Raw genomic sequence first — 24,602 nt, 5'->3', positions numbered from 1 at the left:
GGGCAGGCGGCAGGCGGGAATCGAACTCATGCGGAAGTGGCTTCAGATTCTCAGTGCTGTGCTTTAACCCGCTGCGCCACCAGGGAGGGCCAACACTATTAAATCTTTTAAAGAAAAATTCCTAAAGAAAAAACAATGTATCTAGAAAAGTAAGAGTTTTATTTTATTTTAAAAAGATTTTATTTTATTTATGCATCCAAGAACTAGAGTATAGACCAGAGGTGCAGGGTTGGGGGAAGGGAGTGGTGAGAGGATTCACCAGAGACAGGAGTGTGGAGCAGGACAGGCAGGCAGACTGAAATTCACTGCTGAGGGGAGCAGCAGGCAAGATAGGAGAGGTCTGCTACACCACGTGGGTCACCTCTGTGACTGGGAATCAAACTCATGCTACAGTGGCTGAGGATAGCTTTGTAGTGCTGAGACTTAACCCGGGGCACTATAAGGGAGGCCACAAAATAAGAGTTTTACATTAACAAAGCTATGAAAAGCAAAAGGTGCCCGCCCTAAGAGAAAAAATGAAAACCTAAGTATAGTCTCCCATGATATTTCCCAAGGAATAGGGAAAAGAACAAGTGACACAGAGGCTTAAGCAAAGTGCCTCACTTTTGAGGGTATGCCTTAGCATGGTTTTTCTGCTAAATGTTATAGTAATTCTGCCTTCCAGTGCTTCCCAATGATCTTACACACCAAGAGTCAAGAAAAAAATTTACATAGGAAACACAAATAGTCTAAGTTTCTGGTTAGAACGTTCCAATTTTAGATCATAGTTCTGTCTTCCAAAAAGGTATTTTCTGACAGTTTAAAGACAGTATTAGAAAAGAGAAAATATTCAAAATTAGGTATAGTTCCTTTAAATGTTCAAAACAATGCTATGGAAAATTAAGGCACAGTTACTAAATGAACAGAGTTAAATATGGCCTCAAATTCCAAAAGAATTAAATGTTCAAGATTTCTGCAGCCTCATCAGTAAATTATGAAATTACTCATTTATGTTGTAGTTCAATACCTAACAGGTTACGTATCTCATGTTTCTTTAAAGCTATGATTTTTGTCTGATTTGTTACAGCTATATATTTAGTGCTTAGAAGAGCATCTGGTCCACAGCCAAGGTGCTCATTAAGTATTCTGAATGAATCAATTAATGGATATGTTATGAAAGTATCATTATGAACAGAAAGAATGTGACATATCTAAATTACATTAGGTGTAAGAGCTGACTGAGATATGGAACAGATTAAATCACAACACAGTATTTGTGTTGAAATCTCTCAAATACAACCTGCAAATTTACAGAACAATTTTAAGTGGAATAATGTTAGCTATTTCACAAAGTTGTATTCTAAGACTTGTACACATTTTTTAAAAGCAAACTGTGCACATTTTAGCTTACTAAGAAAAGGAATTTAAAGTGCATTTTTTAAAAAATTGAGTTTTTTAAGATTTATTTATGTCTATAAGAGTTGATGGGTAGGCCAGAGGTGTGTGAGGTGAGAAGATTCACCAAAGACAGTAGCAGAACAGGCAGAATGACTGAAATACACTGCTGTGGGGAGCAGCAGGCAAGACAGGAGAGGTCTGCTGTGCCATGTGGGTTATATCCCTGGCCAGGGACTGAACTTATGCTACAGTGGCTGCAGATAGCTCCATAGTGCTGGTATTTAACTCCTTGTGCCACTATGGAAGCACTAAAGTAAATTTTAATTAATTTGTTAAGTGCCCAATATGTATCAGAGAACTAGCAGGTAGTCTAAGACAGCAAGATCTATTGGAATAGGATTAAAGCCTAACTAGCAATTTTTCTTTTTCATAAAAATGGTGTCAGAAAAAGTATAAAGAAAAGTGGAGTGTAAGTAAAAGACAAATGAGTTACTAGAGTTTAAGCCACTGAAAATACCCTAATTGATAAAATCATACTTATTTAAACAAAAAGTGGAATGCTGTAAAAGACAAACATTTTTCAAGGGCTGAATCCTTAGCTAATTTGTATGCTTCAATTCTCTTCTGGGGGTGGAAGGGATAAAGGCAAGACTGTGATGAAGATTTTACCTGATCAAACAAAATGAAAGCTGCAGACTTGCTATATCATAAAATACCACACACAATCAAGAATATGCTCAGTTTTTAAAAAAATGAAGCTACTGTATGACCCAGCAATTTCACTACTAGGAATTTACCCAAAGGACACAAAAACACTGATTTAAAAGGTACCCTGTACCCTTATGTTTACTGTAGTACTCTTTACAATAGAAAAACCTGGAAACAACCCAAATGCCCAAAGTAGACAATTGGATCAAGGAGATCTGGTCTATATACACAATACTACTCAGCAACCAAAGGTAAACACATGCCATTCACAGTGACATGGATGCGAAGGGATCATGCTCAGTGAAATAAGAAAAAAGAAAACTAATGTTTTCACTTAGAGGAGGAATATAGGGGAACCAAATAAGACTTGGGGAAAAATAATAAAACAAAACCAGACAATTATCAATTATAAACCAGAGATATCCTGTAGTAGGGTGGGGGAAGGATCCAAAGGCCGAAGGGAAGGGCAGAGGGGACTGTGGTGATGGTGCATGGGCAAATTGGGGGAGAAGTTCTATGGGATATATTGGAGGGGGGAGGTTAATGTTTTAAAATGAACAACAATGTAAATATAAATATTCTATGTAAATAATTTTTTTTTAAAGATTGATTTATTTATGCATACAGAACTGAGGAGTACAGGCCAGAGGTGCAGGGGTGGCGAGAGGCTTCACCGGAGACAGAGTGGGGAGCAGAACAGGCAGAGTGACTGAAATACACTGCTGAGGGGAGCAGCGGGCGGGTCAGGAGAGGTCTGCCTCGCCATGTGGTCTCCTCCGGGGCAGGCGGGAATCGAACTCATGCGGAAGTGGCTTTAGCTTCTCAGTGCTGTGCTTTAACCCGCTGCGCCACCAGGGAGGGCCGTAAATAATTTTTTTTAACAGGATATGCTTGGTTTTTAATTAAATCAGTTTTCTACAAGTATAAAATTATAATAGGAAATCTAATAATAAAGTCAAGTAAAGATAACTGCTAACTGCAACACCAATGATGCAATTTAAATACAACAAAGTTTTGTATTTTTTAGAAATATATCACTACATCTGCTTTAAAAAGAGTATTTCCTAACAATGCACAATCTAATAGTGTAAAAACTTCTTGTTTTTTTGGAATGAGGAAGGAAAACAATCCCATGGTAATAGAAGATCTAAAAGCTTCTATGATTTTTCAAAAACTGTTTTGTTTTAAATAATATTTTGTATTTCCCTAAATGGTTATAGGAATCATCATGTAGTCTTCAAAGCATCAGAAAGGTCACATCTCCTTCAGGTTCTAGCCACATGGACATCAACATGTAATAAAGTCAATCTTTTAGGACTTATTCATAAGGAAAGAATCTACATGATACGCAATCCAATGGGAAAAAGACAAACTGGGAAATAAAAACGACTCTTGCAAGCCTACAACTCTTAAAACATAATATTACACAAGAAAATAGTTACTATTATCTCTTAATAGACTATTGCTTGTTTAGAAAATATTAACTATATTCACTATTTTTTTAGAAAAACTAATAAAATTCAGAGTAAAATATTTAAAGCAGGGGTCAAGATATAATATTGCAAATGTTAAACATTAAGTGAAAATTCAGAGGTGATCTGTGAATCAAAAGATTCGTTTATGTTAATGAGCTTAAGTGAAATTTCATAAAAATCAGTTTAATACATTTATCAAGACAACTTACAAGGACAGAACAATAAAAAAGACATGATGACAACAGCCATAATTTTAAAAGGTAATTTTTCTGGGGGAAATTGTCAGAAAGTAACAATTTATACCAGCTTTAGGATAAAGAATTTGATGAAATCGTCCATACCTTTAACATCTGGATCATCGATATGGGGCTCTAGATTTTCTATCATTTCTTCAAGTTCCTTTCTGGTGGCCATAGAGACATCTGGAGAACCTGGAATGGTGACTCCACATATTTCTTCTGGTCTCTCTGGGGTGAGTTTACTCCCAGAGTCCTGCTCAAGCTCTATATCTAGATCTATTTCAGGAAGAGGAGTCCTCCAGAAGTGGAAAGAATTGTACAATTCCTGATCTAAGACAGCTGAATCTTGTGAACTGGTGCCAACCTCTGGCCGTAATGTAGATTTGTAGTTACCAGGTTTTTTATCATTCTCATTACTAGCTGCTTCCTGATGAGATTCTGAGGACAAAGTACAAAGTAAAGAGCTGTCCACTGGAACACTCATTTCACCTGGAGATTTCCTAGATGCTTCCGCCCGATCTTCCAGTGTGTTTTCCAGTATGACACTGGAATTACTAATACTAGGATCTGCAGGAACATCCTCCTCTGGCCTGATTTGTACATCTTCTTGGGCTTCTTGATCTCTGATCCTTTTATTGTTTCATTGGGAAGGGGAGGGGAAATGAAAGTATAAAAATAATTACTAAAAAAAAATCAATGAAAGCATTGAGACAAGTTAAATAAAAAATTACAGATTTCTATAGACTGTAGCTTGTGTATATTACTAGTAATGCTTCTTTTTCCACCAGATGCACTGTGTTCAGAGACATAATCATTAAAGTAGTACATACTAGTTGGGGATGTAACATTTAAGAATTCTGGGATTCTACAATACCATACTAATTTCAATAATAAAAAAACTAAAGAAAAATAGTAGGATGATAAGTTCCTCCAATGCATTTTAAGATGGATACATTTTTAAAGGTATCTGATTTTTAGGATTTGTATTGCCACTCTGCTCCAATGACATACTGAAAGCTGAGAGTTACAACCTATTTGCTTACATTATAAAGAAACTACACATTATTAGAAAAAGACCTTTATTTACTGTCTCACAAAATATATTAAGGTCTGCTAAATATGAATATAATTATTTCTTCCACACTTTTCAGCTATATTCCTCAAGGATTTTCCAAAATGAAATCATAAAGTAATTGATAAGGACAAATCCCTAAATTAAAGTCCACTGATTATCACCATCCATTAGTTAAACCAGAGCCCTACAGTAAGTTTTTTCATGTTTATCCTATTTTTGATCCATTTAGATTTAACATTAAACAAGGATTGAGCACCTACTCGGAGCCAGGAAATAAAATCAAAACTGAGAATTTATACGTAGATGAGATACAGATACTGCCCATAAAATTATAATTAGAAGCACACAGGAGAAATGAACATATAATCAAATAACTGCCCTACAGAACGTTAAGTATGGAAAAAAGCATGCACACTGAATAGAGGCAGCAAAGTTGGGAACTGAAATTAAAGGCTTTAGAGGAAATAATGAGTTGCATTTAGAAGAAACAAATGTTTAGGAGACTGAAGAAAATGCACTCAAAGAAGAAAACAACATACAAAAAGCAGAGTGACATAAGTGTAATAAACTCAGATAATAGTACTGAATTATGACGAAGAGAAGGAAACGATGGCTAAAAACTTTTCAGGAACAGATGTTAAATTCCTTTGACATTTATCATATGGGCTACAGGATACAAAGAATTAAGGTAATTACATTTTTGATGTATTCTTTCTGAAAGGTCATTCTGGATGCACTGCAGATAATGGGCTGGAGTTAAGACAGGAAGCAGGAGTTAAGGATAGGCGAGAGTGATGACCTTCTGAATGACAATTGTGTCTCTGGTGCTAAAGATTGGCTGAAAAATTTAAATGATGACAAAACTAGTAAGATTTGTTAACTTGTTACATGCTGGAGATTGGAAACAAAGTGGGCATCTGGGAAGCCTTTCTAGATTTCTGGCTAGCACAACTGAAGAGATGCAGGAAGCACCAACTGAAAGTGAAAAGTTCACGTTCAAGATATTCTCAGGTAGCTGTCAAATTCTAAGGGGTGATACCCATGGCAAATTGGTCAGACACTGGTGAAAGAAATGGAAATTAGCAAGAATGTATGAGGACCTTGGATGGTTCTGAGGCAAATGTGGATAAAGAAAAATAAGATAGTTGTATGATACAACAATGTGTGAAAGGCATCTTCTTGCTTGTATGAAAGAATGGTAAGGGCAAGCATATTTTCAGTCACCAAGGAGAGAGGTCAGAAAAGATGAAAGAATTCAACTTAGGAAAGTAATGAAATAGGATAATAAAATGTGTCTCTGAGATGAAAGAATACATGCTCCAAACAAAGGTAGAAGATTAAATGGGTAAACTTTTATTTTTCCTTGTTGCTAGAGAAACCCCTTTCTAAGAAACATTATGAAATGAATGAATATGTACATTAAATTTGTGAGGTAGGTGTGGAGAAAAAAAAAATTAAAGATGTTCCCTTTAAATATTATGTGCCTTAAAATACACAGAATAGGGCCCTCCCTCGTGGCGCAGCGGGTTAAAGCAAAGCACTAAGAAGCTAAAGCTACTTCAGCATGAGTTCGATACCAGCCTACCCTGGAGGTGACCCACATGGTGTGGCAGACCTCTCCTGACCCGCCTGCTGCTCCCCTCAGCAGTGTACTTCATCAATCTACCTGTGCTGCTCCCTACTCTGTTTCTGGTGAATCCTCTCACCACCCCTGCACCTCTGGCCTGTACCTCCTCAGTTCTGTATGTATAAATAAATAAATCTTTTTTAAAAAAATACACAGAATAAACGATATTAACCAGAAGGTTTACAAGAAGGTGACTAACACCTATTAATAGTGCAGGTTAAACACAGATACCACGTATTCACATAAAAGTTTCAACTTCTCTGATTCCTTCAGATTTCAACAAATACAATTTTCAAAGCAGTGTGAACTGTGACTGATTCTTAAAAATTTTAGAACACAGTGCTCATTTAGTTTTATGTACAAAATTGAGCTATTGGCCTAGATCACCTACAGGATTTGTCCCCTCCAGAACAGTTCCTGAAATTAATGCTACTGTGCAAAATAAGCGAGTCTTCTATAAATGAATGTATTTATTTAATAAGCTCTAATCATTCTGTCCTTAGTAAAAATATATTTTGCCTTTTTTTTAAAGAAGTTTTGTTTTAAGGAAAACTGGTAAAATTTGAATAGTCTAGATAAATAGTATCAATGATAAGTTCTTCATTTTGCCAATTGGACTGTTATTATGTAATATTTTTGTATTTTGAGAAAACAGGAAAATATTTAAGAAAACTACGATGTTTAAAATTTAGACAACAAATTTGGGGTGGGGGAAGCAAAATAAAACATTAACATCTGAACAATCTGAATGGGGGGCATATGGAAATTATAATTTTCTAATACCATTCAAAATACATTAAAAAAATCAGAGTAACAACTTATTGTTTGGTTGAGGTGGGAAGCAAATGGGTAAAACTTTTAAGACTTCATCTGTTTTCTTTCCATTTAAAATAACACAAAGAACCTAATTAGAAAGCCACTTAGTATGAAAGCTACCCAAAGAGCCAAAGATTTTGGTCACTACTTTCATCTTAGTATTAAGATTAAATTTTATTATCTGAACAGAGAAAAAACTCAAAAACCCAGAAGAATGACTGGTCATGTCACTCTGTTTAATAAACATAAAATTAGTTTATCCAAACTTAAAACTCTTACTACAGTTAAAAAAAAAAGATAACCAAGAGAGACAAAAAAGTTTCCCTTAGTGATAGGTTCTGGATAAAATTACTATATATATGAATGACAGGTTCTTCAAATAATCAAAAATTAAATTCCTTAAAAAATTATTTTCTAGGCCCTCCCTGGTGGCGCAGCGGGTTAAAGCACTGCACTGAGAATCTAAAGCTGCTTCCGCATGAGTTCAATTCCCGCCTGCCCCGGAGGTGACCACATGGTGTGGCAGACCTCTCCTGGCCCGCCCGCTGCTCCCCTCAGCAGTGTACTTCGTCGATCTGCCTGTTCTGTTCCCCACTCTGTCTCTGGTGAGGCCTCTCACCGCCCCTGAGCCTCTGGCCTGTACCCCGGTTCTGTATGCACAAATAAATAAATCTTTAAAAAAAAAAAAAAAAATTATTTTCTAAAAGCTGGCTACCAGTTAACTGCAAAATGAAAATGCTGAATTCCAAATTTCTGATAGTCTTGTTTTGAAATTTAAAGAGGCAAAACAAGAGAATTGTCCTATCTTCTAAGAGATTAGGTTAAAATAAAGAGCATCAGAGGTAACCCAGCAATTTCTTTTAAAAAGACCTAAAGTTTCCTTTAGTGTTTACATAAGCTTACAATTAACATCTTCAGAGTTCCTGACTAGAAAGGGGCTAGAAAATTAAGTACATAGGCCCTCCCTGGTGGCACAACGTTTTAAAGCACAGCACTGCAAGCTAGCCGCAGCTTCAGTGCAAGTTCAATCTCCAGCCCCGGAGGTGATCCACATGGCACAGCCCTCTCCTGACCCGCCTCCTGCTCCCCTCAGCAGTGTACTTTGTCAATCTGCCTGTTCTGCTTTCCACTCTGTCTTTCAATCCTTTCACTGTCCCTGCACCTCTGGCCAGTTCTGTATGCATAAATAAATCTTAGGAAAAAAAAAAAAAAAGAAAATTAAGTACATGTATTCCAAGGAGAAAATGACCAAAGGAAGATCTGGTTAAAGAAGTACTTTATCCTGAGATGAATGCAAAGAAACCCTCTAACACACATCTCAATTACTCTGAACTCAAAAAATGAAGTTTTAACATTAGATGAAATACTTCCCAATTTTTGCTAGTAACAATTAATTTTGCCTTCATATAGTTAGCATTCCTCTAACAAAAGTAGCATATTCGTTCAGTTAATTAAGACTTTTGACAGTAAACCCTTTATTTTCTTAGAAATAATCCATTTAAGATTTATTATATGAAGAGTGTGTACCAAGATTCAGTGAAGGTGTTAGTGTAAACAAAGGTTAAAAAATTAGGCTACAAAATGTGATAGACTAAGGCTAGAGTGTATACGTTTATGTATAACGTAAACACAATTAGAAAGATAAAATTAAAAATTCAGTGTTCTTATTGCCGGGATGTGACAGCAATGACACAAAGGCTTTCTATTTCCTGGAGAAGTGAGGAAAAGATTCGTGGAGTCAAGAGACAGCAAACTGTCAAAACAGCTTCCCAAACAGAAAGCAGGAAGAACCAGAAGAAGAGTATATTCAGCAAATAATATATCAGCTAGTATGATGATGAACTAGAGAGAACTTTATAAAATTTTAAAAAATGTACATTTGAGTGTTTAATTCTGTTTATAGGATTAACCTTTATTAAGCTTTCAAAGATGCACTAATAGCTTGGTATAGGGTGAGTGAAAGATAAATTTCATATATAAGGCCAGAGGCTTCTTACCAATAAATACTTGAAACATATTACGTGTTTTTCAGGATTACTTCACATACCGCATATTAAATAGCAGTAGAAATATATTGTGGGGTGAAAAATGTTTTCTAAGATATTTGGTTGAAAAATATGAATTCCAGGAAACTAAGAGAACCTTAAAAATAGGAACCAAGTTCTGTAATTCTGTATATAGAAGCTGGTTCATAGTAGGTGCTCAATTAAATTTTGTGCAAATAATCAATCTTTAATAAAAAAAAGTTTAAAGGAGCTTAAAACAAAAGTCAAAGCAGAATTTAAGAGGGTGCAAATAGATTAATCGTTCTGAGATTAATACAGGATTACTCTTTTTGAAGTTATGATATAAACTTTCAGTACAAAAGATTTTACAATACTTAAGGCAACTCCTTCCTTAACCAGGAAATCCCTCTTCTCTCTACTATATACCACTACTATAATCTAATAAAGTCTAATAAACATGTTGAAAAATTCAACAGTACAAATAGTACTGATTTGACATTAAAACATACTTCATTACAATGGAAGAGGAATTAGGTCTTTTTTTAAAGACTAAATTTACTATAAATAGCTCTTCCAATAACATACAACACCAAGGTCAGCAAACTAACAACCATGACAGCCACATCAACTGTTTTGTCAGTTAAGTTTTACTGAAACACAGCCAAGCCCATCTGTTTTATATACTGTCCATGGCTGCTTTTACACTGCAAAAGCAGTTAATTAATTTTGACAGATCAAAAGTATTTATAAGCTGGCCTTTTTCAGAAGCATGTTAACCCCTGTCCTATAAAATTTTCTGTAAATTTATTTTTTCACTTACTAGACTTATTCGAAATTTAAAAACAAATCAGTTACATTAAGTCTTTGTACAATTAGATAGTGGGAAAGGTAGAATGACTTAAAAAATGAAACACCCACCCCTCCCCCCATCTTTTTTGTCAAACTCCTTACAGCAGCTGTTTTCAAAAGAACTGACAGAATTTGCTTGCTAGGAAGATAGGTTTAGAGTGATTTTTCTTCCTTTACAAAAAACAGTACCTCAGGTTTGTTTGGCTATTCAGCAGGACAGTAGGAGAACGGGCAAAAAGGTAAAACAAGGCAGCAGAGAAGAAAGGAAGAACTGCCAAATCAAAACACCAAGAAAGCAAATATCACAGTATCAAGACCTACAGAAGAAAATGTCCATTAGCATCATGACAAGGGAGGGACAAGACACTATGGCAACTCAAGCATTATAGCAGGGATGTTCCAAAAACGTTTTAAATTATTTCAAATGTTTAACTGTAAGAGTTTGTGCATACTTTCCATCGTTTTTCGTTTGAGTCATTTTTTTTCCCTGAGTATATATTATAATAAAATTTAAAAACTAAAACTCAATCGAAATGCTTTAATGCAAAAAATTCAAAAATAAAAAGTTGCCTTTTTACGCTTTCTTTTAAAATGTAGCTGTCCTATTTGATTAATATAACTAACATTGATACTCTAGTTAATAAGTACACTAGTTAAAAGTACACTAATCTGCTGCTTATTGTGAAAATACTTTCCCCCTGAATTAAGAGATTATAATCATCATTTTGTAAACAAAGAACCAAGATCCACGAATTAACTGACTGAAGAGAAAAATTATAGTAAGAAATGGACTATATACTAAAATGAACACTCAAGTTTTACTCTTTAAAAACCAAACTATATTCAGTGTATAATTTTGTATACTGTGTCAAGAGATGGTTTACTAGGTAAAAGAGTTATTCATTGAACTTATTAACATAAGATTAAATCTACCATTCCTAGGTTTCTGTTTGCCAGGCATCAAGCTTATTTCATATATAACTCATTGAAGAGACATTCAAATTGAAGAGACATTCAACAAACTTACTTAAACCACTGTAAAAATTTACCAACTTTTATATTTATGAGAAATTAACCCTCCAAAAGGAACAATTATTGTAAAATTGTCAAGTAGTAAAACTGGAAAGCAAAGTTTTAAATTATACCTATTTTTGTCTTCTACTGATACATCTTCTGAACTCTTGCTTTCTTCTTTAAAATACTGTCCTGAGCTAGATGGATTTGCAAAAGTAGATATGAAAGGTCCCAGAGACTGAAAAGCTGCTTGGCGAACCTAGGAAGAAAAAAAACAAAAACAAAAAACCAGTAATGAAGCATAAAAATAAGGGGTTATCAACAATCTATCTTCCAAATACCAATATATATTTTAGATAATAGTTATTTTTTCTAAAAGAAACCCACATTCAGAACTACAGGCATTCTTCAGCTAGGATTTAAAATTTCTTTAGAAAGGATTTTCGCTGTTACTTCAAAGATTTTTTTAATCATAGTTTGATTATTTACGCAATGAAAATTTGAACATAGGAGTCTTTTTCTTTTGTTTAAAGATTTATTTATGCACAGAAGAAATGGGGTACAGGCCAGAGGTGTGGGTGGCTAGAGGATTTACCAGAGACAGAGTGGGGAGAAGCATAGGCAGATGTACTGAAGTAACTGCTGAGGGGAGCAGTGGGCAAGACCGGAGAGGTCTGCTGCACCATGTGGGTCACCTCCCTGGCTGGGGATCAAATTCATGCTGCAGTGGCTGCAGATAGCTTCATAGTGCTGCACTTTAACCTGCTGCACCACCAGGGATGTCCCTTGAATATATAGGATTCTATAAAACATTTGCACAGGACAAAACTAAATATAATCCTGTTATAATTTCAATAATAAAAATAATGAAAGCTAAAAACTGTCAAAGATACATATAAAGTAACAAAATCAATAAAACATGATAAATATACTTTTTATTTTTAGGTAGGAAAGTCTATATTTCCTTATTATATGGAAGCAAGGCAGACATACCACAACCATAAACATACTTACTAGAAATATAACATTGATAAAATATTTTACAAAAATCTGGAAAAATATGTACAATTATTAGTGAATTAAGTTTAAAAAAAGGTTTCAAGCCCTCCCTGGTGGCACAGTGGGTTAAAGAGCAACACTGCAAAGCAAGCCACAGTCGCTTCAGTATGAGTTTGATCCCCGGCCCCGGAGGTGATCCACATGATGCAGCAGACCTCTCCTGACACACCCACTGCTCCCCTCAGCAGTGTACTTTGTCCATCTGTCTGTTCTGCTCCCTACTCTATCTCTGGTGAATCCTCTCATGACCCCTGAACCTCTGGCCTGCACACCAGTTCTGTATGCATAAATAAATAAATCTTAAAAAAAAAAAAAGGTGGTTTCAGAATTTTACTTTATATCATACCCCTACATTATTTTTTAAAAAACTTACATACACATCCAAGAAGCAGTCTCAAGTAGGAGAAAAGAAATTTAAAAATACATAGTAAAAATGATGAGTCAAAAGTGAAAAGAAAATTGTGAAGGCAGCACAAGGAAAGTGACACATCAGTTATACGGGAACCCTCTGACTTCTCAACAGAGGCGGTAAGGTAGAATAGCTATTATTTAAAGAGCTCACAGTAAACAACTATTAACCCTGGAATCCTACACCCAGCAAAGTCACCTTTGAAAAATGAAGAAAAAATACAGTTCCAGATAAACAACCTGAGAATCTGTTTTCAGCAGACACACCTGATAATTAAAGGAAATTCTTTAAGGTAAAAGTCAATTACAAACTGCAATTCTAACAAACAGAAACGTTTTTGCAAAGGGAAACACAGTATCATTAAAACAAAAAGATATCTACCGGGATGGGAGAAAATATCTGCATATCCTACCTCACACAAGAGATTAATATCAGAATTCACAGAGAACTGATTCAACTCAACAAGAACAACAACAAAAAACAACAACAAATAATCCAATAAAAAAAATGGAAAGGAGAGCTGTATAGACATCCAAAGAAGATATAAAGACAGCCAAAGGGCAGAAGAAAAAACACTCATCATCACTTTTTATCATGGATATGCAAATCAAAACCATAATGAAATATCATTTCACACCTGTGGGGGAAAAAAACTGAAAACAAGTATTGGCAAGAATGTGGAGAAATAAGAGCCCTTATGTTCTGTCTAATAGGAATGTAAACTGGTCTAGCTTCTATGGAAAACAGTATGGCAGATTCTCAAAATATTAAAAATAGAGCTATCATTAGCTCTATGATAGAGCTATCATTAGCAGCTATTCCACTCCTAGTTGTTATCTACCCAGAGTATATGAAAACACTAATTTAAAAAGATATATGAATTTCTGTGTTCATTGCAGCGCTATTTTCAACAGCCATGGTAAGAGGCAATGGATGAGTACATTATTAAGATGTGGTAAAGATTTACAATGGAACACTACGCAGCTATTTAAAAAAAAGAAGAATGCTGCTACTTGGAGCAACATGGATGGAACTGTAGGGAAATATGCTAAGTAAGATAAAGAGCAGAGGGGGTTCAATGGATTGTGGTGAAATAACTAGTATTTCAGTGACAGGTATAGTATGGCAATATACATCAAAGAGGTATGGCCCTGTACTCCTAAAACATGCACAGTATTGTATGATATCTTTAAAGACTCATCCCCCAAAGCAAAGAAAGTGAAGGAAGAAAAAAACAGCTGGAAATTACATCAAATTAGAAAGCTTCTGTATAGCAAAAGACATTAACCCAAACAAAGAGACACACTACCGATTGTGAGAAAATTTTTGCACTCTATACAACTGATAAGGGACTAATCATAAAGATGCAAAGAAACTCACACAACTCAACAACAACAAAAAAGTAAACAATCCACCAAAAAAATGGGCAGAACTGAAAAGACACTTCTCCAAAGAGGAAATGCAAATGGTCAACAGATATATGAAAAAATGTTCACCATCTCTCATAATCAGGGAAATGCAAATCGAAACTACAATGAGATGCCACCTTACACCAGTAAGGTGTAAGCAACAACAAATGGCGGCAAGGATGTGGTGAAAATGAAACTCTCCTACACTGCTGGTGGGAATGCAAACTGGTGTAACCACTATGGAAAGCTGTGTGGCAGTTCCTCAAACTACTCAAAATGAAGATACCATACTAACCAGCAATTCTACACCTAGTAGGGACTTACCCAAAGGACATAAAAACATTAATGGTCAAAAGGACACCAGCACCCCTATGTCTACTGCAGCACTACTTATAGGTAAGAAGTGGAAACAACCCAAATGCCCCAAACAGATGACTGGAACAAGAAGATGTGGTACATATACACATCAGTAATCAAAAAAGATAAGCTAGTGCCATTTGTAGGAACATGGATGGAAGTAGAAGGGATTATACTCAGTGAAATCAGTCAGAAAAAGAAAAATATCAGATGGTTTCACTTATAGGAGCATAGGGGAACAAATGAGGGACCACAGGGAAAAAAATAACAAAAAACAACAAAATAAAACAACAATAAAGAGACAACTATGAATGAAAGATACTGCAGGAAAGGGGGAGGAAAAGAGACCAAAGAGAGGGCAGGAAGAACACAAGGGACTATGGTGATGGAGCACAGGTGAACTGGTGGTGGAAATTCTATAGGGACTATACCTGTGAAAAGAAAGCAAATGTTGTTAAAAAAAAAAAAAAAAGGACAATAAGGACAATGATGTAAAATATATATAAAATATAAAAAAAATTAAATTCATTAACATAAGTGAAATGAGGAAAAATGAAGAACTAGAAAAGGAAATTCTTTAAGGTAAAGATACACTACATGGTAATTTAAAGAAAGAAGATCTCAAGTTAATTACCTAAACTTCCACCACTTCAAGACACCAGGGGAAAAAAGAACAAATAGTACTGAAAGCAAGCATATCAGTGAAAATTATGTACCTACATATTAACATGTAAAGATACATAATAATAAAGTAGAAATTAACGAAACAGAAGAAATATGAAGAAAATCAAGAAACCAAAAGCTTTAAAAAGTTTAAAAAAAGAAAAAAAAAACAAATCTTTAGCAGATTGGCTAAGAAACAGAGAGATAGGGGTCAAATTACTAGAACCAGAAAAAAGGACATCACTGCTGACCTTATAGTCATAAAAAGATTATAAATACTACATTATATGATCCATATACCAACAAGTTAAATCATTCAGATGAAATGGACAAATCCCTTTAAAGACGTAAACCAATGAAACTAAATAGATAATCTAAATAGACCTGTAACAAATGAAGATTTAGATCAGTAATAATAAAACTACCCATGAAGAAAAGCCCAGGTCCCATAGAATTCCTTGCTGAATTCTACTAAATATTTAAGGGAATACCAATTCTTTACAGATTTCCCCCAATTTATAGGGCTATTAATACCTTGGATATAAAAACACTTAACAAAAACTAGCAAACTCAATCAGCAACATATAAAGATTAATTACACTATGGCAAGGGAGACTTATCCCAGGGATGAAGGTTTGATCTATATCTGTAAATCAATAAATGACATCACATTAATAGAATGAATATGAACATTATTTATATTTGTCCAGGTAAGAAAAAGATAGTGTGTCTACTCCTAAGTGTTAAAATCTTAAGCTAGAAATTATTTCTTAAATTATGAAATAAAAATTCTATTAACTATAAAATGTATTACTCTGTAAAGATGGTAGTTAAAACATTACCCAACGTGAAGGATCACTGATCAAATTAATAAACAGAGCTGATAATTTAGTTCGTCGGATTTCTTGACATGTTGCACATGAAACTGCCATGAAGCATTCAGCACATGCCTTCCGGACTCCCCATACATTATCAGAACAAAGTTGGAAAAACCTGGGCAACTATACAGGAGAGAGTATTTGGTTAGGCAGGCAGGTAGATTTCTTTTAATTATTTATATTTCAATTTCTACTTCCATGATGTTTTAAAACATTCTAATTCCTTGACAAAATGTGAAAGACCTATTTAGTATTAATACATAATAACTTTAAATAAATAATATCCAGTTCCAAAAACTACAGGAAAGCAAAAAAACACTCCTAACCAATATAACTTAAATGTTATCCAACAGTTTGAATCTAAAACTTAATTATTTGAGGGACTCCCTGGTGGGCCCTTTCCTGTCTTGCCCACTGCTCCCCTCAGAAACGTATTTCAGTAGATAGGACTGTTCTGCTCCCCACTGTGTCTCTGGTGGATCTTCTTAACCCCCACACTGCTGGCCTGTACCTCAGTTCTTGAATGCATAAATAAATAAGTTTTAAATTAATTGTTTTGCATAACAGATGATTTCAGACATAATTCAAGTATGCTAACTGTACATTGAAGTATGTCTCTCTTATGTACTAACCATTTAAAAATAACCTGCTGTAGATAATGTCACTAAAGTATTTAAGGACTGCAAAAAATCAAATAGTCAACTGAATGACTAAAAATTGCTTAACTGGGAGCAGCAAAGGTGGATCACTGATTCTTACCACATAGCTACATTTTCGGTAAAACTGTCCTTATTAAAGTGCACAGAAAGATAAGTCAAAGTCATTCATCGCTCTGGTTTATACTAATGGGATTGTTTTAGTAAGATTTGGGGGATGAATATGCATTCTGCATATCAAACTTCATACTGCATTGCTTGCTTCTTTATCCCTGCCTTATTTCTGTAATACTTACCAACATTTCCTCAGTAGCTTGCTGGCCTACTACACTGCAGATATCTCCAAAATTGGCAGCACAGACCTGTAAACAAAAGCATCACTGACATTTCAAAGTACTGCACATAGGGCCTCCCTGGCAGCCTAGGGGTTTTCAGTGCTACACCACGAGGGCCTACCTGATTGATCTGAGGTCAATCCCTGGCCAGGGAGTAAAGTCAACATGGCGCAGCAGACCTCTCCTGATTCACCACTGATCCCTCGTCAGTGTATTCAGAAGATTTGCTTATTCTGCCCCCCATTCTGTCTCTGGTGAATCCTTTCACACCCCACACCTCTGGCCTGCACCCCAGTTCTTCTACCCAGAAATAAATCAATAAAATTAAAAAAAAATTAAAAACCCAAAGTATTACATGTAGGGTTCTTAAAAAGCAGTATTTTAATTGTCACACATCAATACATAGCACTATAACTTGTGTTTCTAACAGGAAAAAAAAGACTAAAAATACCTTTCGAACATGAAACATCCTGCAATCACAGCACATCTCACAAAACCTAGGGAGGATAAGACGTTCTGTAATGTCCTTCCCAACCATGGGAGCCATTTTGCACATTATCTAAAATAAGAATAAAAACATACTGAAAATATCTTCAAACTAAGACATTGGCATCATTCTGCACATATCACACACACACAAAGTTCAACTCATTTAAGTTGAAAAAAAAAAAGGGCACTAACTACCGCCAATACAGTCAACCAATAACTACTAAATACACAGTAAACCCAGAAAAAACCCCAGAAATTACATTTTTTGCCTGTGATTTCAATCTTATTAAAATTTTGCCTGATAACTTTAAAAGCAAGAAACCCTGTATTTTTCCCAATAAGATAATCAATATTAACTGTTCAAAGGAAAACATTATTAGAAGGATATGGGTTTATATAACCCAGAAAGATTATCTATAAAAAGATAATTTTTAATAGAATTACTAAGTTTAATACGTATTACTAAGGAAAACTCAATACAGATATAGTCCTCTCCTTGCAAAGGAACCATTTTAACTGAAACTAAAGCATACTGAATTGAGTCCTTAATCCACAATGGTTCTGAGGAACACAAGGCTGTACTTCTTATATACATACACTTCAGTTAATGCAATACCAGTATTAGTGAGGATTAAACTGTTTCAAAACTGATATTGAAAACCAGTATCATTTAAATAAATCTCTCTTCCCAGATAATAGAAAAAAAAATCTGACAGTCTGCCATTTATCCAGTATACCCACACCTAAACCATACAAATAAGACAAGAAAGAAAAACAGTTACATATGACATGATTTTCTTTCTACAAAAAAGCCACTATCAGAAATAAATGAGTTTAGGAATTCTGCAAGATATACATGGAAAAATCAAATGTATTTTTATAAATTAGCAATGAGCAACCTAAAACATTTAAAAACAGGATCATTTCACAAGTGTTAAAACACATACTTTCAATAGGCTGAAAATTACAAAAAAAAAAGATCAGTTAAATCAAAGAAAGAAATTGAGCAATTCACTCTATAAATGGATTGTCAGGCTGGCAATTCTCCCCATATTCATCTACAAATTCAACATAATCTCTACTAAAAACTCAAGCGACCTCAAAACTGGAGACAACACAACAAACAATCTCTTGGAATCCAAAGTCAGAATTATTTTGTTGAGTCCATACTGTTTCTAAGCCATTTCCAAGCCTACCTACAGATCCAAAATTATAATGTATTAGTAATCTAGCGTAATAAAATTTGAATGAATTAAGTCAGAGAAAAACTGAAGTCGGGGAATGCAAAAGATGACAAACCAATTTTAACAGGCTCATGAGTTTTATCCTAGTGGTAGATATAGTCTTATTTTAATTGCGTTTTACAAATGTTAAATTCAATAAAAAATTATAATAAAGGAAGTTAAACTCTACTCAATTTAAACCAGTAATTATGCCCAAACTAACTTTTGTAAATCGACAAACTGAGGAAATTTAGAATGTATATGTATACTTATAAGAGATAGTAGCTGTACATTTAGTACATTATGAATATACTAAATATGCTGCTTAATTGTACACTTTAAATTTATTTCATGTGACTTTTATTTCAATAAAATAATACTGAAAAAAGTAAAGTTACCAACTGGTACCTGAATATCTGTAAGATAATGAAATCAAGGAATTTCCAAGGAAAAGGGAGTAAAGAGATGATTTAACTCGTTCCACTAATGATCCAGAAACATGAAACAATTTTGGAGCAAGTTTTTTTTTCCCATAATGACAGAGATGCAATTATGTTATTTTGTTTTATAAAGTAAATTCTCACTATCCAAGTAGATATGAATAAATTTTCAGGTGGATTTATCAGGTTTCTAATTTGTTATCAAAGTTCTTACTCTCTGAACTCAGGAACCATGTCAACTGCAACAGCTATTACTATACTCTAATTCATGCTCTAGTTATGGTGGTTTTTAAGTATCAAATAGCTCAGTATATTTGCTAAACATATTAAAAGAACCAGAAACCTTATTACACTTTATTATGCTCAAAAAAAGATTTAATTTGTATACTGTTGTAATAGTTATAATAATTTTTATCATATTGTAGGTAATATCCTTTTCCCTAAGACCACACTGTTTCCCGCAATGACCACTGTAAAAAGCAAGTCTTTTTTTTTTTTTTATACAGTTGCCTATAAAAGTATTTCACAGCAACAGAAGGGGTTCAAGTATTTCATCATTCAATACAATGTTTTTGGTGTCTGTGTTTTTAAATGTACTAGTTAGGACTCCCATCTTATTTTTTCATTTTGACACGATTTTAGTTGTATTTTATCTTTTTGCTGAATATCCTGGGCTGCAGAGCCCAGTGATAGAGCAATCTAAGGTGCTCAGCATCTTATGGAGGCCACAGAAGATATACTTTTTTCCTGTTAAGTCTATGTCCCTTTCTAAACCCTATAATATATAATGTAGCATATAACATATAATGTAGCATCTAACACTGAATGAACACTTTCTGTTAAGTTAGAAACAGTGATCAATTTTTATCTAAATTGAAAAAAAATGCATCTACTTACAGCCACAGCTTCTGTTTTCACATCGTCGTTGCTATCTGGGGCAGTTAGCTCTATGAGGACAGGGCACACTTTGGTTTCCACATCTAATCTCTCAATTAGCTCCTGCTCCAAAAGAGCCAGCAAAGCGGCCTGGCTTGTTTTTCTTACCTATGGAAAAAACATAACTACAGTATAAACAAAGTATTTACATAATATAACAAACCTCTATTACTTGAGTTTCACGCACCTGAAGACTTTTCATCTCAACTGCAAGGTATTCATAAATGTCAAAACCTTGGAAATAAAGGTTTGTGTCTTTTTTTTATTTTATTAACAGATTAAGTGAAACAGAAAAGCTAATCCTATTAACAATGAGGGTTGGAAGAAAGAAGATAATTACTAGGCATAATTTTTATACTAATAGTATTAAGGATAGACCTCCCGGATTTGCCAAGCTCTCAACAATCTTATCATTCTGTCATTTTCAATAATAGTCATTTTGAAAAGCAGAGTGCAGTCAGTGAGGAAAAAACATTCAGATAAGACCAAACAAGGATAGGCCATGCTACATAAACCACACTAAGTCAGTTTCTACTAAGAACATGTACACAGCACTCTTACCTGATTATTCTGATCTGCGAGATATCTAACCACAATGGGTAGTAAGTATTTGGAAAAAGCATAAGGGATTGAAGGCCGGTTTTCTTGACAAAACAATGCAATATGGGGCACCTGTTCCATCAGCTCTGCTCTCACAGTTGGTTCTATTGAAATAATAGAAATGTGAGTAAACATTATTTTCCCACAGTAACCACATCTTTTGTCTCAGCTTCGAATCTCATAGAAGAACTTTTTGGATGTTCATTTTTAGCATAAAAAAGGTTTACAAAATATTTTCCTAACTCTAGAATTCTTTTCACAATCATATATCCATGAGCTAAACCTCATGAATGAAAGCAATTACCCCATTCCAAGCTTGCATATGCACTATTTAAGCTATCTCCTTTAATTAGTGAATTTATTCATTTTCTGCAACATACCATGCTGTACCTGGACTAAGTATTCACACATCAACTATATTAATGTAGTATCTATAAATTTTTACTATTTAAGGACCTCCTAGGACAAGGACTAGTCCCTAATCTAAATGTCATTAGGGAATAAAGGATGTGCAAACAACATTTAAAAGGCAAACATTAAAGTGCACATAAAGGTAAACATTTAAAGGAGACCAAAAGATGCGGAGGGAAGAAAAACCTGAAAAGTCTTATCAAGTTTATATGGCAAATTTTAAATGTGACTTATTTGGCATTTGAAATACTGGATTTTTGAAAGGATGACTAAGCCAGTAAATAATGGTAGAGCAATCAGCTAGGAGAGAAATCTAAAGTGTGAGAAAATTAACATGACACACACACTATACAAAAATTCTAGGTGAATTAAAGTATCAAATTTCCCCCCAAACATCAAAAACACTGAAAGATAACATTTTTAAAACAAGCTATAAATAAATAAACACCAAGCAGGTTTAATCTTGAGGTACAAAGACCGTTCAACATACAAAAAAGCCTAAAACTAACTAAAAGATAACTAATTTCACTGTACAAATACTTCTTATAAACAAAAAATGCCATAATAAACTAAAAGAAAAAATAGCTTCAGAAAATACATGTACAACAAAGTATTAATAACTAAAATATACTGAGAACTCACTGTTCAAATGAATACAAGAAAGGATACAAAGAGCCAACTCACAGAGATATGAAAAGTGACAAACATGTATATATGACTGAAAGATTATCAATACATTAGACCTAATCAGACTTTGGTACTAACGATTTTTAAAGTTTCCTTAAGGTAAGTATGCACATGTGTATCCAGAGGAACTTTAGATTTCAAGAAATAGGTATTAATAAAACTTGCTGAGCATGTAAACCAAAAAAAAGCACTTTATATATGCTTAAAAGCACTTATACCCCATGTCAACCACCCCTTTTAATTTACTGAAAATTATTCTTAAAACTTTTATTAATCCTAAATTATTCATGTATATGGTGCAGAACAATGTTTTTATTACCATCTTTCTGATGAGAAATTTCCAAAACTAAAATAAATGGGCCTACTAGGAAATATTCAGATCTTAATAACAGATTTTTATTTTCTTATTATTAATAGACTTCACATCACACTGAAATTTTCACTAGCTTTAAAAAGACATATTTGATAAGAGAACCCTGTGTGGAAAAAGAGGAAGTATACTTTCTTTGCATAAACATATATACCTGAATCATCAGCTAATCTGTTAATTCTTTCCAAAACAGCAATACAATCTCTTTCATCATCGCAGACTTCCCTCAATGTATCCAGCAAACTCCGGGCCACCATTTGTCTGCACAGAAAAATAAAATTATAAAATTATTTAGTGTTCAGTGGCATCAATAGCTAGTATTTATAATTTCAAAATATAAAGGAAATTTAAAAAACATATTCCATAGCATATATTAAAAAGTCCAAAGGACAAATATCAATGTGGAATTTATTTTACAAAGATGAGACTGAACAGATATCAAAATATATTTCACCTTTATCTAACCGATTTGACAAATTTTTCAGGTCAGTGAAAATTTATTTGGAAGTTATATAATAATGGGAAAATGTTCTTCATTAACAAAACAGCATATTATTTATATATACACATACATACATACATACATACATACATATATATATATATATATATATATATATATAAAACCATACCAATTTAAGTTTCCAATATTGATACTCAAAAATTTGAGCAAGGAACTTTTGATTTCCCAGAAAAGTCTGATACAGGTGGGTTTGGGCACCATAGCTAGAGAAATAATGTATCAGGAGAAGTGTTAGCTCCCAGTTACCACTGTGTCCCTTTGGGCTTGAACATTACCACCTAGCACACCGTAAGTACAACAGTACACATTATCAACAGATGATATACAACATCCTTTGTTGAAAGACTATTATTCCTCAGTAGTCAATTTATACAAATATCAAAATTATGCCTAATAGCAAAAAAGAAATTTATTTTTTAGCCAAAAAAGCAAAGAGTGTTGTATAATAACTAGGACCAAGGAATAAACAATTATAAAAGAGGCTATGGTGATGAGAATTAAAGCTTGATGCCTCACAGATTAATAACACCATTTTCCCTATTGAAATTGACAATAAAAAACATGCTTTCACTTTTAGTGAAATGAAGAGAAATACGCAATACCTGTTAAATATGTTCTCACTTGCAGCATACTTGTCCAATCTCCCCAGTGGCGTCAACATTTCATCTTGTGAGACAAAGTCCAGGGCTGAAGGTATAATAATCACATCAGACTCTGAGCTGTAGTCATCCACACCAACTATCAGAGACATCAGAAATACTTCTTATAACACCTTGAAACTAAAAAGCACCCCTTGCTTATTTGAGGCAGCTTAAGTAAAACTGCCATAAATGTTTACTAGGCTGGTAAAAAGAATGACAAGGGACTCTTAGAATTCAGAAGTCATATAATTGAAGGGTGCTTCCTCTCCTTTTTTGGTACAGGTTTCTTCTGATTACCAAGGGATCTGAGGCTATAGACACTCAACATGAGGTGACCCCAGAACAGAATTATCAGAAAACAGTGATCAGAGACCTGAATTTAAATAATCAGAACACCAACAACTTATAAGTAAACAAAAGATCAAGTATGCTGTAATGCAGAGGAAGACTCACATTTATAAAGAGAACAATAAAGATAAAGAGATTAGAACAGACTTCTTGCCAGAGATAGCACAAGTCAGAAGACAGTGAAGCCCTATCTAACCCGCAACTCTATCCCAGTATAGATATCTTAACAATTATCTCCAAATATGTATCTTTTAAATACAAAGGTGAAATACTTTCAGATATTTAAAAGCTGAGACATCATCACCAGCATACAAACACTATGACAAAATATTAAAGAAAGTCCTTTGAACAAAAAAGAAAATCATGCCACAGTTAAGTTTAAGAAAATCCTTTTTTCCTTTTCCATGGTCAAGTTTCTTTGTTTTATGGTATAAGCATTCTGATTCATTATGTCAAGGAAGGTGCTAAGTTATCTACACAAAACCATCAACACGCACCATCTCATTAACATAAAAGCACTGGAATGCATCATTTGGTTTGGTTCTTGAAACAGTTGAATGAAGTAGGTTCTGTCATTAACTCATTTTAAGAAGGTAAAGAAACTGAAGCTTACTAAAGGAGAATATATGCAAAAACTGGCTTGTATACCAGGACTGGGATCGAAAATGCAACCTCCAGAGGATACAAAGGTGACAGTGTAGACCTGACGTGACTGCTACCTCCTCTGTCTATATCCTGGCTGGGCACTAAGACGTAGTGCCCACTGGTGACCTCAAATCAAAACCCCTAACCAAGATCACCAAGAAACTGTGTTTCTCTGCATTTGCTAATAGAAAATAACTTCCTGTGTCTGAGAGATTTTTCTGTAATAAGAAAAACTACATTTGGTTCATAAAATTAGAGGTTGGAAGAATTCTTGAGTTGTAATCAGTTGACTTTTTACTATACAACAAGCAAATTGGAAGCCACAAATAGATTGGGG

At 34.2% G+C, this 24,602-nt stretch overlaps 1 protein-coding gene across 1 annotated transcript in view; it reads right to left on the bottom strand.

The window, feature by feature from the left end:
- Positions 1-23,382, bottom strand: part of PPP4R1 (protein phosphatase 4, regulatory subunit 1) — a 40,557-nt gene extending 17,175 nt beyond the window's left edge. Inside the window, exons 1-9 of the mRNA XM_004683739.2 lie at positions 23,234-23,382; positions 22,263-22,369; positions 20,602-20,744; positions 20,002-20,148; positions 17,404-17,511; positions 16,914-16,979; positions 15,926-16,084; positions 11,318-11,445; positions 3,902-4,428 (exon numbers count right to left, since the gene is read on the bottom strand). Of these exons, the coding sequence (XP_004683796.2) occupies positions 3,902-4,428; positions 11,318-11,445; positions 15,926-16,084; positions 16,914-16,979; positions 17,404-17,511; positions 20,002-20,148; positions 20,602-20,744; positions 22,263-22,369; positions 23,234-23,382 (1,534 nt within the window). The remainder of the gene's footprint in view (positions 1-3,901; positions 4,429-11,317; positions 11,446-15,925; positions 16,085-16,913; positions 16,980-17,403; positions 17,512-20,001; positions 20,149-20,601; positions 20,745-22,262; positions 22,370-23,233) is intronic.
- Between the last annotated feature and the right edge of the window lie 1,220 nt (positions 23,383-24,602).

The sequence above is a fragment of the Condylura cristata genome, unplaced genomic scaffold (assembly GCF_000260355.1).
Source record: "Condylura cristata isolate star-nosed mole 26May11 unplaced genomic scaffold, ConCri1.0 scaffold00016, whole genome shotgun sequence".
NCBI classification, from domain to species: Eukaryota; Metazoa; Chordata; class Mammalia; order Eulipotyphla; family Talpidae; genus Condylura; species Condylura cristata.
This window is presented reverse-complemented; position numbering and strand designations above follow the sequence as displayed.